Source organism: Geotrypetes seraphini, chromosome 1, assembly GCF_902459505.1.
Source record: "Geotrypetes seraphini chromosome 1, aGeoSer1.1, whole genome shotgun sequence".
Taxonomy (NCBI): domain Eukaryota; kingdom Metazoa; phylum Chordata; class Amphibia; order Gymnophiona; family Dermophiidae; genus Geotrypetes; species Geotrypetes seraphini.
The window spans coordinates 448,714,032-448,728,380 of record NC_047084.1 but is presented as its reverse complement, the minus strand read 5'-3'; the positions used below and the strand labels follow the sequence as shown (position 1 = coordinate 448,728,380).

Below are 14,349 nucleotides of genomic sequence, written 5' to 3'. Positions count from 1 at the left end.
AAAAGGTATGGAAACTGGAATACGAGGATCGACTTAAGAGACTGGGATTGTTCTCCCTTGAGAAAAGGAGACTGCGAGGGGATATGATCGAGACTTTCAAAATACTGAAAGGAATCGACAAAATAGAGCAGAAAAAATTATTTACATTGTCCAATTTAACACAGACAAGAGGACACGGAATGAAGCTAAGGGGGGACAAGTTCAGGACAAATATCAGGAAGTTCTGCTTCACGCAGAGAGTGGTTGACACCTGGAATGCTCTCCCAGAGGAGGTTATTGTGAAATCGACCATCCTAGGATTCAAAAGCAAGCTAGATGCACATCTCCTTAAGAGAGGCATAGAAGGATATGGGTGACTAAATATTACACCAGGTGTACACCTAGAAGGGCCTCCGCGTATGCGGATCGCCGGACTTGATGGACCGAAGGTCTAATCCGGAGATGGCGCTTCTTATGTTCTTATGTACGGCGGTGTTTTGTATTATCTGAAGTCTTCGTATTTCTTTTTTGGTTATACCTTTATAAAGGGCATTACAATAGTATTGCACGAGATCACGAGAGATTGAATCAAAATGTTCCAAGGATGCGGCATCTAATAGTTTCGATAATGATCTGATCATACGAAGCCGATAAAAGCAACGTTGGACCACTGTACTGATATGGAGATGATAACTAAATTTGTTATCAAAAGTAACTCCAAATAGTTTAAGTGAAAGTACGGTTTTAATAGATTGAGATTTGAATGTAAGAGGGGTCTGCAAGGAAAGTCCTTCCTTGTTGGGAAAAATCATTACTTTGGATTTTTCAGTGTTCAACGATAGCATATGTACGTCCAACCAGGAGTTAATCTTTTCCAATTTTTGGTTTATAAATTTTATTTCTGAAGGATTATTTAGATCTATCGGGTGTATTAATTGGACATCATCTGCATAAGTAAACCCAATAGATTGCCCTAATGTTAAAAGGGGAGCCAGAAAAATATTGAAAAGTAAGGGAGATAAAATAGAACCCTGAGGAATCCCATAATCAGTAGTAAACAAGTCAGACGATCTAGAATTAAACACTACCTTGGAAGAACGATCTGTAAAAAAAAGATATAAACCAGTCCAAGACCTGGTCTTTAATACCAATTTCACTCAGATGAGAAGAAGCTTATGATCAATCGTGTCAAATGCCGATGATAAATCTAAACAGATATGTAAGACAGATTGGTGGTATCGAGGTGATAGAGAATTTTAGTAGTTAACCCAATAAGTGAAAGTTCTGTGGAATGATGTTGACGTAATCCAGTTTGGTTTGGATTGAGAACTTTAGTTTGTTCTACAAAATCTGAAATTTGTCGGTAAACTATCTTTTCTATAAGCTTTGCCAAGAAAGGAATGTTTGAAATAGGTTGATAATTTGAAACCTCTTGTGAACAGATTGTATAATCTTTGATAATGGGATAAATGACTGCTTCTTTCCATTTTTTTGGAAGAATACCTGTACTTAAACTGTTCAGATCAGATTTAAAATATTGGGTCCAAAAAATGAAAAATAAAAAAAAAGTTTTAGAAAAATTGGTGGAATGATCTCTGAATTGGAACCCTTTATGTTTAATGTATTTAAGTTCTCTGTAGTTCTTGAAGAGTGGGTAGGGAAAATTTTGAACATTTAGAGAGGGGGAGATGTATAGTTTCAGGTTTTTTAACGATGTCCACTGTGAAGGGGAAAGTAGGGTTTAAGCTGGCAATACTTGGCTAAGAAATGGAGTCTCAAATTTTTTGGACTTTCGTAATGAGATATGAGGCAATTGCTTGAGCTGAAGGAGGTGGAGCAGTCAATTTGGACGCTGTCCTCTGTGTGGTTAATGATTTTATAATAGAAAATAATGCAGAAGTGTTTTTAGCTTTTTTGATTTGTTTGGAATAGTATTCTTTTTTTGATCTGTTGATCTCAGATTTATAAAAGTTGGCTTGTTCCTTGAATTTATTTAGGTTGTGTAGGGTTTTGTTTCTACGCCATTTTCTCTCAAGGGATCTCAGTTGTTTTTTTTATAAGGATAAGATTAGAACTATACCAAGGGTTCTTTTGTTTACGTGGAGAGATGGTATAGGTAACAGTGGGCACTAAGGTATCTAAAAGTTTAGTAATCGAAGCCTTCCACGAGGCAACTTTCTTCTCAATAGATGATTCTGATAATTCTACTAGTTTGGAATCAAAGTTTGCCAAAATGGAAGCTTCCTCCAGTTTTGTAAAATCACAAGAAATTATTGTTTTAGGCTGAAGGATTAGGGCATTGGACCTAGTAGACTGAGAGATACTATTGAGAAAGTGATCAGTCCAAGGGAGTTGTGTGCAAGCCGTAACTTGAAACCGATCTTTGAGTGGTGATGGAACAAGAACCATAACTAAAGTGTGCCCTGCTATATGAGTGGGAGAGTTTAACAATGGACTGAGGTTTAAATCCTTTAAAAGAGTAAAAATATCTGAGGTAAAAGTATTATTAAGATCATCAAAGTGAATATTAAAATCTACTAAAATGATAGGGTAAAAGGATGAAGTGCAAAATTCTCTAATCCAGGGCTTGAGTAAGGGGTAAATAAGAAGCCATAAGACAGGTCACGGGAGCATCTGAAACCCTATGAAAGAGATGAGGGAGAGAGATATATGCAAGGAAGAAAAGAGAGAGGAAGATGAAGAGGAAAACAAGTAAGATGTGGGAGAGAGAGAGGAAATGCCATAAAACAATATTATTAGCATTATTATTATATCCTGTTAAATCCCAACAAATGAAGGCGCAATGCGGTTAACAAAGAAAAGAAGAGAAAAAAATAATTAAAAATGTTGAGGGAAGAGAATGGCAGTCATATATGAGACAGAAGGGGAGGAGGAAAAGAAAGGTGAGACAGGGAGAAAGGAGATTCAGGAAATGAGAAGAAAATACAGGGAGACAGACAGGATCAGAGCTGGGCTGGGAATGGATTAGCTGCAGACAAGTGGTGCCAATACTTTCAAGAAACTTGGAACGGATATCTGAGCACATGGTAGTCTCACACAATTTTTACCAATTATATTAAATTATTATGATGATTAATGTTTACTTCGTTATGTAGGGGGAATGGGAGGAGTGTCACTAAGCAGGTGGATATGAGACTGATGGGCCCTAAATGACATAAGACTAGGGAGTCCCCTGGAACAGGGAGCAACTCAGGCATACATATGACATGAAAGGGCAACACATACAACAGGAGGGATCCATACCACAGAAAAGTGGGTGACATACAACTTAAGAACAAGGAGAATACTCCGGACACCTGAGTGAGAGGGGGAGGAGGGCATGTGTCAAAAGAACAGAGCTGCGTACACAACAAAGAAATGGGGCTACACAAATGGCTTGAGAGCAAGGGGGATACACACAGTATGATTGCAAATGGAGAGTCACAACTAAGACTGGGGAAATGCTGGGAAGATGCAGGCGAGAAGCTGTGGTGGTGGTACACTCACTGGTGACATAGACGTAGGCGTTAGCCAGAAGAGTTCCATGCTGGTTGGAAGCCTCGCATTGCACCACTGCTGTGTCTTCAGTCTGAAGGCTAATAAGTTTCAGAGTCCCATCCTTAATCTGACGCTTGGGATCGGGATCCAGATCTGAAACACAGGAGAGGCAAAGAGGGAGAGCTGCAAAGGATCTATGAGCGCAACATACATATTAAAGAATGACACTAGAGATCGGCACTGAGTGCTTTTACACAGACACATATATATAGACACGTGTGTAATTATCACACTGTAAAAGACAGGAGTAAGTAGTGACAGTCACCTTTCATTGGAACTCCATTAATTCTCCAGGTGATATTAGGTATGGGATTGCCGTACACTTTACAATCCAGGCGAGCAGTCTCCCCTGGGACGTACATGTTGTTCTCTGGCTTCTTAACCCAGTATGGGGCAGCTGCAGGAAGAGAAATCAGGGAGACACTGTTCAACATAATACCCTCATCTCACAGAGACACCTTAATAGAAATGTTTACTGAATAACTCGTGTATGGGATAGTGAGGGAGATGGGCATTTTATCCTTACTGAACATTACATTATGATTCTTATATTTTGTAATATGCAGATTACAAAATAAAGAGAGCTAAGACAGATCTTGGAATTATAGTCAACTGTTAAGATACAATCAAACGTACTATTCTCAGATTATAAATATTTCTAGCTAACAATACAAAACAATGCCATAACACGGAAGATTGAATTCTGGGTAGCACAAATTTTTAAAATAAAAAAGTTTGAATTGCTTTCCTAAATAAAACATAGCTTCTAAATAATCTAATAGAAGATGGTGGAGAAAAAGAAGCTACCAATAACTTACAGGACATCATTTTTTTACGGCAGGAAAATACAACCTCAAGGTGATTCCCAGAGCTACGGACTTGTGAAACCCAATGGATATTACTAACGTCTGTTATTAAATCCATACTCTGGTCCTCCGAATCTGATATTAAGCGATCTTCTCTTTATCAGTGGTGTGATTTGGTCCACTCTCATGGAAGGGCTGTTTCTATTTTCTATTGCATTTTGCGAGACCATCGATATCCTTTCTCTACTCATGCCATGTCTCAATGGTCTAATATGCTGTCTATTCCTGTATCAGATATAAACTGGAAAACATTTTGGACACAAACCAATCGCCCACTTCTTTCCGCAAGAGTTGCACAATCCTTATATTTTCTAATTTGGCAGGCCGTATGGACCTCCTTCCGTATGTGGAAAGCTGAACTGAGACCAGACCCAAAGTGTTGGCACTGCCATGCTGCAGAAGGCACCTTGGACCATATGCTGTTTCATTGCTCCCTTCTACAGCCTTTTTGGTCTCGCATTTGGAATACCATCAAAGACATTACTTCTTGTCATTCTGATTTATCCTTGGATGTAGTAATCCTTTGATCTCAACACCCATGCTTCTCTAATTCAGAATGTCCTCCTAAACTGATTGACTCTATGTTTGCAACAGCCCTCATGCATATCCTCAAATATTGGAAATTAGCCTCCCTGATGGACTACACTTTCTGGTGGAATTCACTTGGACTCTATAATAAATATGAAAAATATGCATTTGAGAAACAACATGTTTCCTCATCATGCTTTCATGCTTCCTTACAAGCATCACCATGAAAATTTCTTGATCAATATGTTAATTTGTTGTTACTGACCTTTTGTGCTTGTATATCTTCTGCACTTGGTATTTGAGCTGGTAATAGGTGTGAGATAATTGTTGTTGTTACGACTTTACTCTTTTGTTCCCTTATGTTATGTACCAATGCTATCTCCATTCTATGAATATTATCTGCTGTATTATTAAAAGCCTCAATAAAACTTCTGAACTTTTTTTTTTTTTAAAGTTATTTCCATTCAACAACTGTATAAAATCTACCATATATATATGAGGGTGAATTACCATATGCAATTTTAAACGCTATCATACCTAGTTTGAATTGAACTCTAGTCTCAGCTAGTACCAATGTAATCTAATAAGAAAAAAAAAAGGAACACCACCATCACACTGAATACACTAGCCTCACCGTGAATTCTGAACCATTTGTAACTTCTTGATGAAAGATTTTGAACAACCGGCATACACAATATGACTGTAGTTCATCCAAGATAATTATAAAAATTGGACTATTATTCTAAAAGCTGGATGATCAAAATATTTTGAATGGTTCTGAGTTTCCATAATAACAAAGTAATATTTAGCTACTTTATCAACTTGTGTTTCCATAGTCAGTTGACTATCTACTTTTACTCCTAGAATCCTAAAAGAATCAAATGTATATTTATCATCGCCATTTGAGAATTGTGAACTAATCCCAAACTTATCTCGGCTTCCTAACCTCAAAAATTGTTTTCTCTGTTTAATGTCAACTAATGAGAAGATATCCAGATTTCTAACAACTCTAAACATGCTTTTATTCTATTTAAAGTTTCATTTCTATTGTTAAATATGGGGAGTAACAGTTTACCCACAAGGCCCGGGTAGTGGGGCTTGGGAGTAAGCCTGATTGGAGACAGTTGGGACTTCGTGGACAGCTAAGTTTTTCTTTTTTCCTTGCTCAAGTTGCAATATTTCTGACTGTTCCTCTGGACTGCAATCTTTTTTCACAGAATGTTTCTATGTGAGATTTTGGCGTCACTCTTTTCTGAACCCTCTCGAGTATCGCCATATCCTTCTTAAGGTACGGCGACCAATATTGGATGCAGTACTCCAGATGCGGGCGCACCATCGTCCGATACAATGGCAGGATGACCTCTTTCGATCTTGTTGTAATGCCTTTTTTGATAATACCCAGCATTCTATTCGCCTTCCTAGAGACCGCTGTGCACTGTGCCGACGGCTTCATTGTGTTTTCCACTTTTACCCCCAAGTCCTTTTCTTGGGCACTTTCACCCATTACCAGCCCTCCCATCATATAGCTGTACTTCGGGTTTCTGTTCCCTACATACAAAACTTTACATTTCTCTACATTAAACTTCATCTGCCATCTCATCGCCCACTCTTTTAGCTTGTTCAGGTCCTTTTGTAATTCCTCGCAGTCTTCTTTAGTCCCAACTCCACTAAATAGTTTGGTGTCGTCTGCGAATTTTATTACTTCGCACTTCGTCCCTGTTTCTAGATCGTTTATAAATATATTGAACAGCAGCGGTCCGAGTACCGACCCCTGCGGAACACCACTCATGACTCTCCGCCAGTCAGAGTAGTGGCCCTTTACTCCCACCCTTTGCTTCCTACCCGTTAACCAATTCTTGATCCATCTATGAACGTCTCCTTCCACCCCATGGTTCTTCAGTTTCCACAGTAGGCGTTCATGGGGTACCTTGTCAAAGGCGTTTTGGAAATCCAAGTATACGATGTCTATGGGGTCCCCTTTGTCCATTTGTTTGTTAATTCCTTCAAATAAGTGCAATAAGTTTGTTAGGCACGATCTTCCCTTGCAGAAGCCATGCTGGCTTGTTTTCCTCAGTTTGTTTCTATCTAGATGTTCATCGATGTTGTCTTTTACCAGCGCTTCCACCATCTTCCCTGGAACCGAGGTCAGACTTACCGGTCTGTAGTTCCCCGGGTCACCTCTCGATCCTTTTTTAAAGAAGGGCGTAACATTAGCTTTTCTCCAGTCCTCTAGGATCACGCCTGTTTTCAGGGATAGGTTACAAACCCGCTGTAGTAGTTCCGCTATTTCCTCCTTTAGTTCCTTCAAAACCCTACGGTGGATTCCGTCCAGGCCCGGAGATTTGTCACTTTTTAATCTATCTATCTGCTTATGTATATCCTCGAGGCTTGCCTCCATCGATGTTAATTTTTCTGCTTGATCTCCTGTGAAGATTTTTTCAGGTTCCGGCACGTTGGATGTATCCTCTTTTGTAAAGAGCCTGGAGTTCTGAGGGAGCTGAACGGGAGGCAGAAAGCTGGGTACGCCTGGAACTGTAGAACCGCTGCCTGTAGCCTTGTGAAAACCTTTGAGATGTGGCACTGGAATATGGGCAGGAATGAATGGAACCACAAAAATTAGAGCGCCCTGAACCTCTAGAGGATTGGGGTCTGCTATCAGGCAGGGTCTTAGGGCAACAGTCCACCAATGAATTCATGAGATTGTCCAAATTTCATGTTTATTGCATTTGATATACCACTTAAAAACTTAGGCCTTTGCCAAACAATTACCGTATTTTCACGTAGATAATGCGCACCTGTGTAAAACACGCACACGGGTATAGCGTGTGGGAAACCAAAATATATGTAAAAAAATTTTTTATATACCGCGCACACCTGTATACCGCGCATGCTGCCCGACTCTCCTGTCGCCGCCCGACTCTCCTTTCGCCCGCCCCGACTCTCCTCTCCCCCTTGAAGTCCTGTCCCCACCCTGAAAGCCTGATGCCCCTCCCCGACGTCCGATTCACCCCCCCGCAGGACTGCTTGCACCCCCACCCCGAAGGACCCATCCGTCCCAAAGCTCCGCCTAATGGTGGGGCCTAAGGCACCTGGGCCAATCAGAATAGGAGTCGGGGAGTCGGCGGGGCAAGAGGGCTTGACGTCAGAGAAAGGGCGGGACCGCCGGTAGAAGCAGCGCAGGCGCAAGGCTCACAGAAGGGCCGGGATCGCCAAGAGGAAGCAGCAGGACTCCGGTAGGAGCTTCTACAAGATGGGGGGGGTCGGGAGGCTGTGGGGGTGCGAGTGGTCCTTCAGGGTGGGGGTGCGGGTGCGTGCGAGCGGTCCTTCGGGGTGGGGGTGCGAGCGGTCCTGCGGGGGGGGGGGGTGAATCGGACGTCGGGGGGGGGAACTATGTAAAAAAATTTTTGTACAATGCGCTCACGCGTATAACGTGCAAGGTTATGCACGGTTTGTAAAAACTGTGTATAACGCGAGCGTTATATGCATGAAAATACAGTACATTACATTACATTACATTACAGATTTCTATTCCGCCATTACCTTTCAGTTCAAAGCGGATTACAAAAAGAGTTATGGAAGAAGGGTTACAACGTTAGATCAGAGAAGGTTTCCAAGAGAGGGAAAAGTAGGATCTGGGGTTAGGGAGGGGATGGTAAGAGGGGGGTTAAGCTTTATCATGGTATTAAGCTTTATTAAGGGATTTCTTGAAGAGTATAGTTTTTATTTCCTTTCTGAACATCTTGTAGTCTGGGGTTGTTGTCAATAGGTTGGAGACTTGGTTGTCTATCTTACTGCCCTTTAAAGGAAAACCTAGCCAAAGTAGCCTTGGAGGTGGAATCACCAGCCCATTGCTGAATCCAGAGCATTCTGCGAGCAGAAATCAAATATGTTGAGACTTTATCCAGGACCCGCATAAGGTCATACAAGGTGTCAGCAACATAATCCCCTCCAGCCACTAGCAGCTGAGGAGGGAGCTCCACAGCCTCACTCTCCAGAGTGCATAGTCAAGACAGACAAGCACTGCTTCAGAGTCTCCTGAGGATCACATCCACCCAGCGGTCTTGCATGTCATTGAGCACCACACCACCTTCACTGGGAAGGGAGGTGCGCTTAGTCACCTGCGCTACCAAAGAGTCTACCTTAGGCTGACCAAGAAGCTGCTGGCACTCCTGCGCCATAGGATAGAGATGAGACATGGCTCTCGCAACCATAAGAGAACCCTCTGGAGAGTCCCACTGTTCTGAGATCAGAATGCCAGGGAAAGGAGGAAGACTGCGAGCACACACCACACAGCCCTAAAGAGGAAGTGGACGGAGCCAGCTGAGAGACTAATTTAACTCCTGCATAGACTCCGAAATGAAGTCTGGCAATGCCGCAGACTTAAATAAATGCAGAACCGTGATATTGTCCTGTGGTTCTAAAGCCTCTGAGGGATCCGAAGATCCGGCATACAGCCCCGGATCCCCAGCCACAGGAAGCACAGCACCTGAAAACAAGGGGTCAGCAAGGTGGTCATCATCATAAGTATCCCCCCAGGTCAAGATCAGCCTGTCCATGAACAGTGGCTGTGCTCAATGAAGCAGCGTCAGCAAAGGACAAATCCGAGGCAGAGCAAGAATGCGCAGGCGAAGAATGGCTGTTCTGAAAAGCATTCCACAGATATTTCATGAAATCCGTGAAAGTCTCTGGATCCTGGGGCACAGAGTCACCATTGGATGACTTCACTTTGCATTTCTTGGGCTGTGGAAGGTCCATGTCCATTCGCACGGAACCTTCAACCCTGCCAAGCTCTGAAAAAAGAGAAGGCTGTCCCAACTGGCTATCTGAACATTTTGTCACCTGCTTAGACAAGGGAGAGGCTAAGCTTTGTGCTGCCACCTCTCCCGTTTGCGCCACGTGGCACGTGGGCAAGGATGCTCCTGAGGCACTAAATTTGTGCAGTCCTGGCAAGAATTCACAAGAGGAGAGCCCAAGGACTCCATCCCAACAAGGTTTGAGGCAACAATTGCAGTTTTGGAAGTGCAGGGGACTTTTAAAAAAAGATTGTTAAAACTCCAAGATGGATGCAGTTAAGAAATTCACGCCAAAATTGTGATATTTTTCACATATAGCAAGTCACAAAAACAGCGATTTTTAGGATCTTTAAAGTGGGGGAAACACAAAGGGACATGCAGAAACCTTCAAAAGTGCTAAATTCAGAACCCCCCAACTCCAATCCACCTCACAGGCTGTGAAAGCCTTACTCACTGTGTGACATGTGCTGCAGCCTGACTCAGCCCTCTTAAAGTAGCTGGAATCAGAGAATCACTGCCTCATGCTGAGAATGCCTCTTTGATGCTGATCTTCAAGCTGCCAGTCAGACACTGTGTGTGACCGTACTTCCACCCCCATGGACTGGCGAACATACTCAGGGAAGGGCAGAGGCAAAAATGGCGCAGCTGTAACTCTGCGAGACACTGCTGAGCCTCCTAGGAATGCCAAAGAGCCTGCACTCGAACCCTCATTCGGCAGTAGGAAAGAAAAAGCAGGGATGACCCCGAGCTCTAAGAAACCAATGCAGGCTGGCTAACAGGTACTGGCTAACAGGTACCCTCTGGGATCGGCCTTTCAGCTACAGGCCGAAGTCTGTCTGTTTTCAACGCAAGCAGATCTTAAAAATCGTTCCGAGCACAAAGAAATCCTGAAAAGAGGCCAAAAACACTGAATAAAATAAGAAAAAGTGAGAGCAGAACAGAGACACTCCTTTGGGCATGCGTGCAGAAGGGAAAAATTACAGGTGGAGAATAAAGTAGAGGAGAATCACAGAAAAAATCTGGAGAGAATTCCTTCTGCATATGGCTATTGGGAATGGCTTACCTATTGCACTGGAAAGACACTTACTGCCTCTTTTACAAAGCCGTGCTGGCGGCTGCGCTGCACTAACGGCCCCAAAGCCAATGAAATTTAAAGGGCTTCAGGGCTGTTGCCGCACGGTAGCTGCTAGCCCGGCTTTGTAAAAGAGGCCGTTAGGCACCTGCTTGTCTTCATAAAATAAGCCAAAATAGATGTGCCTGATATTCAAAAATGCTGAGCGTCTAAATTTATGCCCTATTTTCAGCCAGACTTAGGGACATAATTGTCAGCTAAAAAATTGTTAACATTTGGAGGTTAAAAGTTATCACGCTTATATTTGATTTAATTTGATCTATTTCTTGTCTTATTTAATATCTGTATTTGCATTTATTGTTTTGTACATATGATTTGTTTCTTGTTTTATTTAATATTTGTACATTTATCTTATAAAATTAATACAAATTTTTGGGAAAAAAGAAGTTATTCTTATAAATTTAGATCTGCCATTCGTTTGCCTATATTTCTAAGCCTAATGTAGGAGCCTAGTACTGAAAATTATTGCTACGTTCCTAATTTCTTTTTCCCTGCCCCATATCCACTCCTGTTACCACCTACTTTGTGTCCTCCTAAATTTAGGAGTTTAGCAAAATTTTGAACAAAACATTTATGCACTCAGCCCTAGTAGAATTTTCAGAGAGGCCAATTTAGGAGAATAACTCAGAGAGGCCCTATTACTAACCTGCATCTGATGCTTTATCTTGCAATGTACTATGACCAGAAGACTGTGTTAGTTTTCTCATTATTATTTGTTGCTTCTATCCTTGAGTATCGATAATATTTCTTATTGTGATATGATGTACTAAAGGGAGCTGTCACTTGGTTTTTCTTGTTAGGCTTCCTCGGAAGCCTTTGTTGTATATTTTCTATTTTATAACTATGAAATCAATAAAAAATATTTTGAACATATAAAATGGAGCACTATGAAATGTTCAAATACTAAAAAAAATCCCACATTACATCACGCACAGGAATAATGTGTGAGCCCTGATTCTATAAATGGTGCCAATAGGCGCTGTTTATAGAATCACGGTTAGCGGAGTCTAAGTGGTCTTAGGTGCTGATAAGCGTTGAATCCTTAGGCACACTGTCATTTAGACCAGGATTTTCATTGCCTAAATGAGTGCACCTAAGTCAAACTGTGCCCAAACTTCACCCCAAATCTGCCCCTAGCCACACCTACTTACTGGTAGGTACCTCGGTGTAGATGCATACCTCGAAGTGATAGACACCTACCGAGTTAGGCGTCTACCAGCTAATTAATTTTTTTAAATGTTTTTAAAATTGTTTTTAATGGTGCTTTCAATTAGCAGTGCCAATTAAGCCAATTAAGAAAAATAAGTTAGACACTTGAATTGGTTAGGCATGCCAACCTAGGTGCCTAACTTCAGGCGCCATTGATAGAATCTGGGCCTAAGTGAACATACACGTTAGTTTTTTTTAGTGGCCACATGCTAATGGCAACAGCATGTGGGCATTAATATCAAAAAATAGAGAAAAAAGCTATTTTTACAGCTGCGGTAAACCCCGCACTTGGGTACGCTTAGGCCACTTTTTGCCACAGCTTAGTACAAAAGTCCCAGATAGGAGCATAAATGCTTTGAATATTGGCCCAATGGGCCGGACATTTCAGCCACTAGGAGGAAGCCCGGTTAACTCTCGTGGTCAGCACTGACTGCAGGTCATTTCCAGTGACTAGCACTGAATATCCATTTTTCTTTTTGGCTGCTAAAAAGTTAACCAGCTAAGTCAATATTCAGCGCTGACCACGTAGGACTACTATTTACACAGTCTGATTTGGCTACTAAATTTAGCCACTCAGTGCTGAAAATTGCGAGTTATTTCACAATATAGCCTGTTAACTTAAAGCCACTAACCTTGAATGGTCAGCAGAAATAACCGGTTATCTTGTGCTGAATATTTGCATTTAACATAGCAACAAAGTAAATGACGGCAGATCCATCCAGTCCAACCAGTCTGCCCATTAGTTATTCTCATTAAAAATACATGATTAAAGTCTCTTCTTTGATATTTCTGGGCCACAGACTGAAGTCCACCTGGTATTGTCCTAGGTTTCAGCTGCTGAAGTTGCTATTTAAGCTCACTCCAGCCTATTCAACCATCCCATTGTTTGCAGGATATCTACTATAAAGTCTGGCCAGTAATGTCCTCATGTTCCAAGTTAGTGGAGTTCCCATTGATGCCCTCCCCAGCTCATCCTACACTAAATCACTATATATCAGGCATGTCCAACAGGTAGATTGTGATCTACCTGTAGATCACCAGCCCCACTTGACTCCATCTCTCCAGCAGCTCGCCCCATCACTAGGAAAGAGCTCATGCCGGCAGGTTGTCTGCCAAGGGCTTGCCACCGCCGCTGATCCTTTACCTGTCTTTTTTCCCTGCCTGTGGTAATCTTGCCTACGGGTGTATTGAGGGTGCTTGTTGTTTTCATGCCAATAGTTTGTGGGTACCTCAGGGGCTGCCGCCCACGTCCCGCGACGATACACCACAGGCCCAGCGTCATACCTAGTCTCCTACCTCTCAGAACCACCCATTCCTGCCCCCGCCCCAACACCCCTTAGAAGTGTGTTATATACCGGGTGATATCCATTCGCCCGGGCTTTACCTGAATACACTTACCGTATTAGTTGTGTCATGTGCCGGTCGCTTTATAGTTCGCTTTCATTAAACATTTTCGGATAGACACAACAAAGTGTCAAGAATTTGGTGATTCTGGCGGGCTTTTCCAAGTTTGTTCTAACTTGCCTATACCTTGCCTTTGAATTGGTTCAAACCACTGTGACTTTTGTTTGCCTCTGGAATTTTATTTTGCTTAGCCTTTGCGTTGATTCTACACTGCAATTTTATTTCGCCTTGCCTTTGCGTTTATTCTACAATGTGTGCAGAATTTATTAAATCGCTTGTGGTGGTATTTGAACTTGTTTGGCGGTATTTGATTTTATCTGGTTTGCTGGATAGGTGTTTGAGTTTTTTTGATGATTGTTTGGTGATATTTGATTACTGGTGCCAGTATGATGAATTCTTAGTTTTACTTTTAGAACTGCATGTGTGGTTTTGGCATCTCCAATCCTTGTACTGCACATCATCCAGAGGTCTTCAGTTGCTGTTGATCTTTAATACTTTGGGACAGTGACAGTTTTGGACCAGATTCAGCCAGTGTTTATACTAACTTAGCAGATTTGGCCTTCTTACATCCATTCACCCCAGTATAACAAAGATGAGTGTTCCAAAGAACAGCAAAACCTACCACTTTCATGATGAATGGAAAATGGACTACTTCTTCATCATGGTGAAAGACAAGTACTGTTGTCTAATTTGTAACGCTCCAGTATCCTTGCCCAAAAAGGGTAATCCGGAACGCCATTTTAAGGCTCTGCATAGCAATAAGTTTGATGCTGATTTTCCACCCAAAAGTGAAATTCGTAAACTGAAGCTCAAAGAACTTAAATCGAAATTGGCTACTCAGCAACAGTTCACATTCAGTCAATACAAACAGCATCCTTCA

The 14,349-nt window shown here is 41.9% G+C and overlaps 1 protein-coding gene across 4 annotated transcripts in view; it reads right to left on the bottom strand.

The window, feature by feature from the left end:
• Positions 1 to 14,349, bottom strand: part of L1CAM (L1 cell adhesion molecule) — a 310,192-nt gene that overhangs the window by 73,634 nt on the left and 222,209 nt on the right. For all 4 annotated transcript variants that reach the window (XM_033920778.1, XM_033920770.1, XM_033920750.1 and 1 more), the window contains 2 exons: positions 3,803 to 3,934; positions 3,487 to 3,630 (listed from right to left, as the gene is read on the bottom strand). In XM_033920778.1, the coding sequence (XP_033776669.1) occupies positions 3,487 to 3,630; positions 3,803 to 3,934 (276 nt within the window). The remainder of the gene's footprint in view (positions 1 to 3,486; positions 3,631 to 3,802; positions 3,935 to 14,349) is intronic.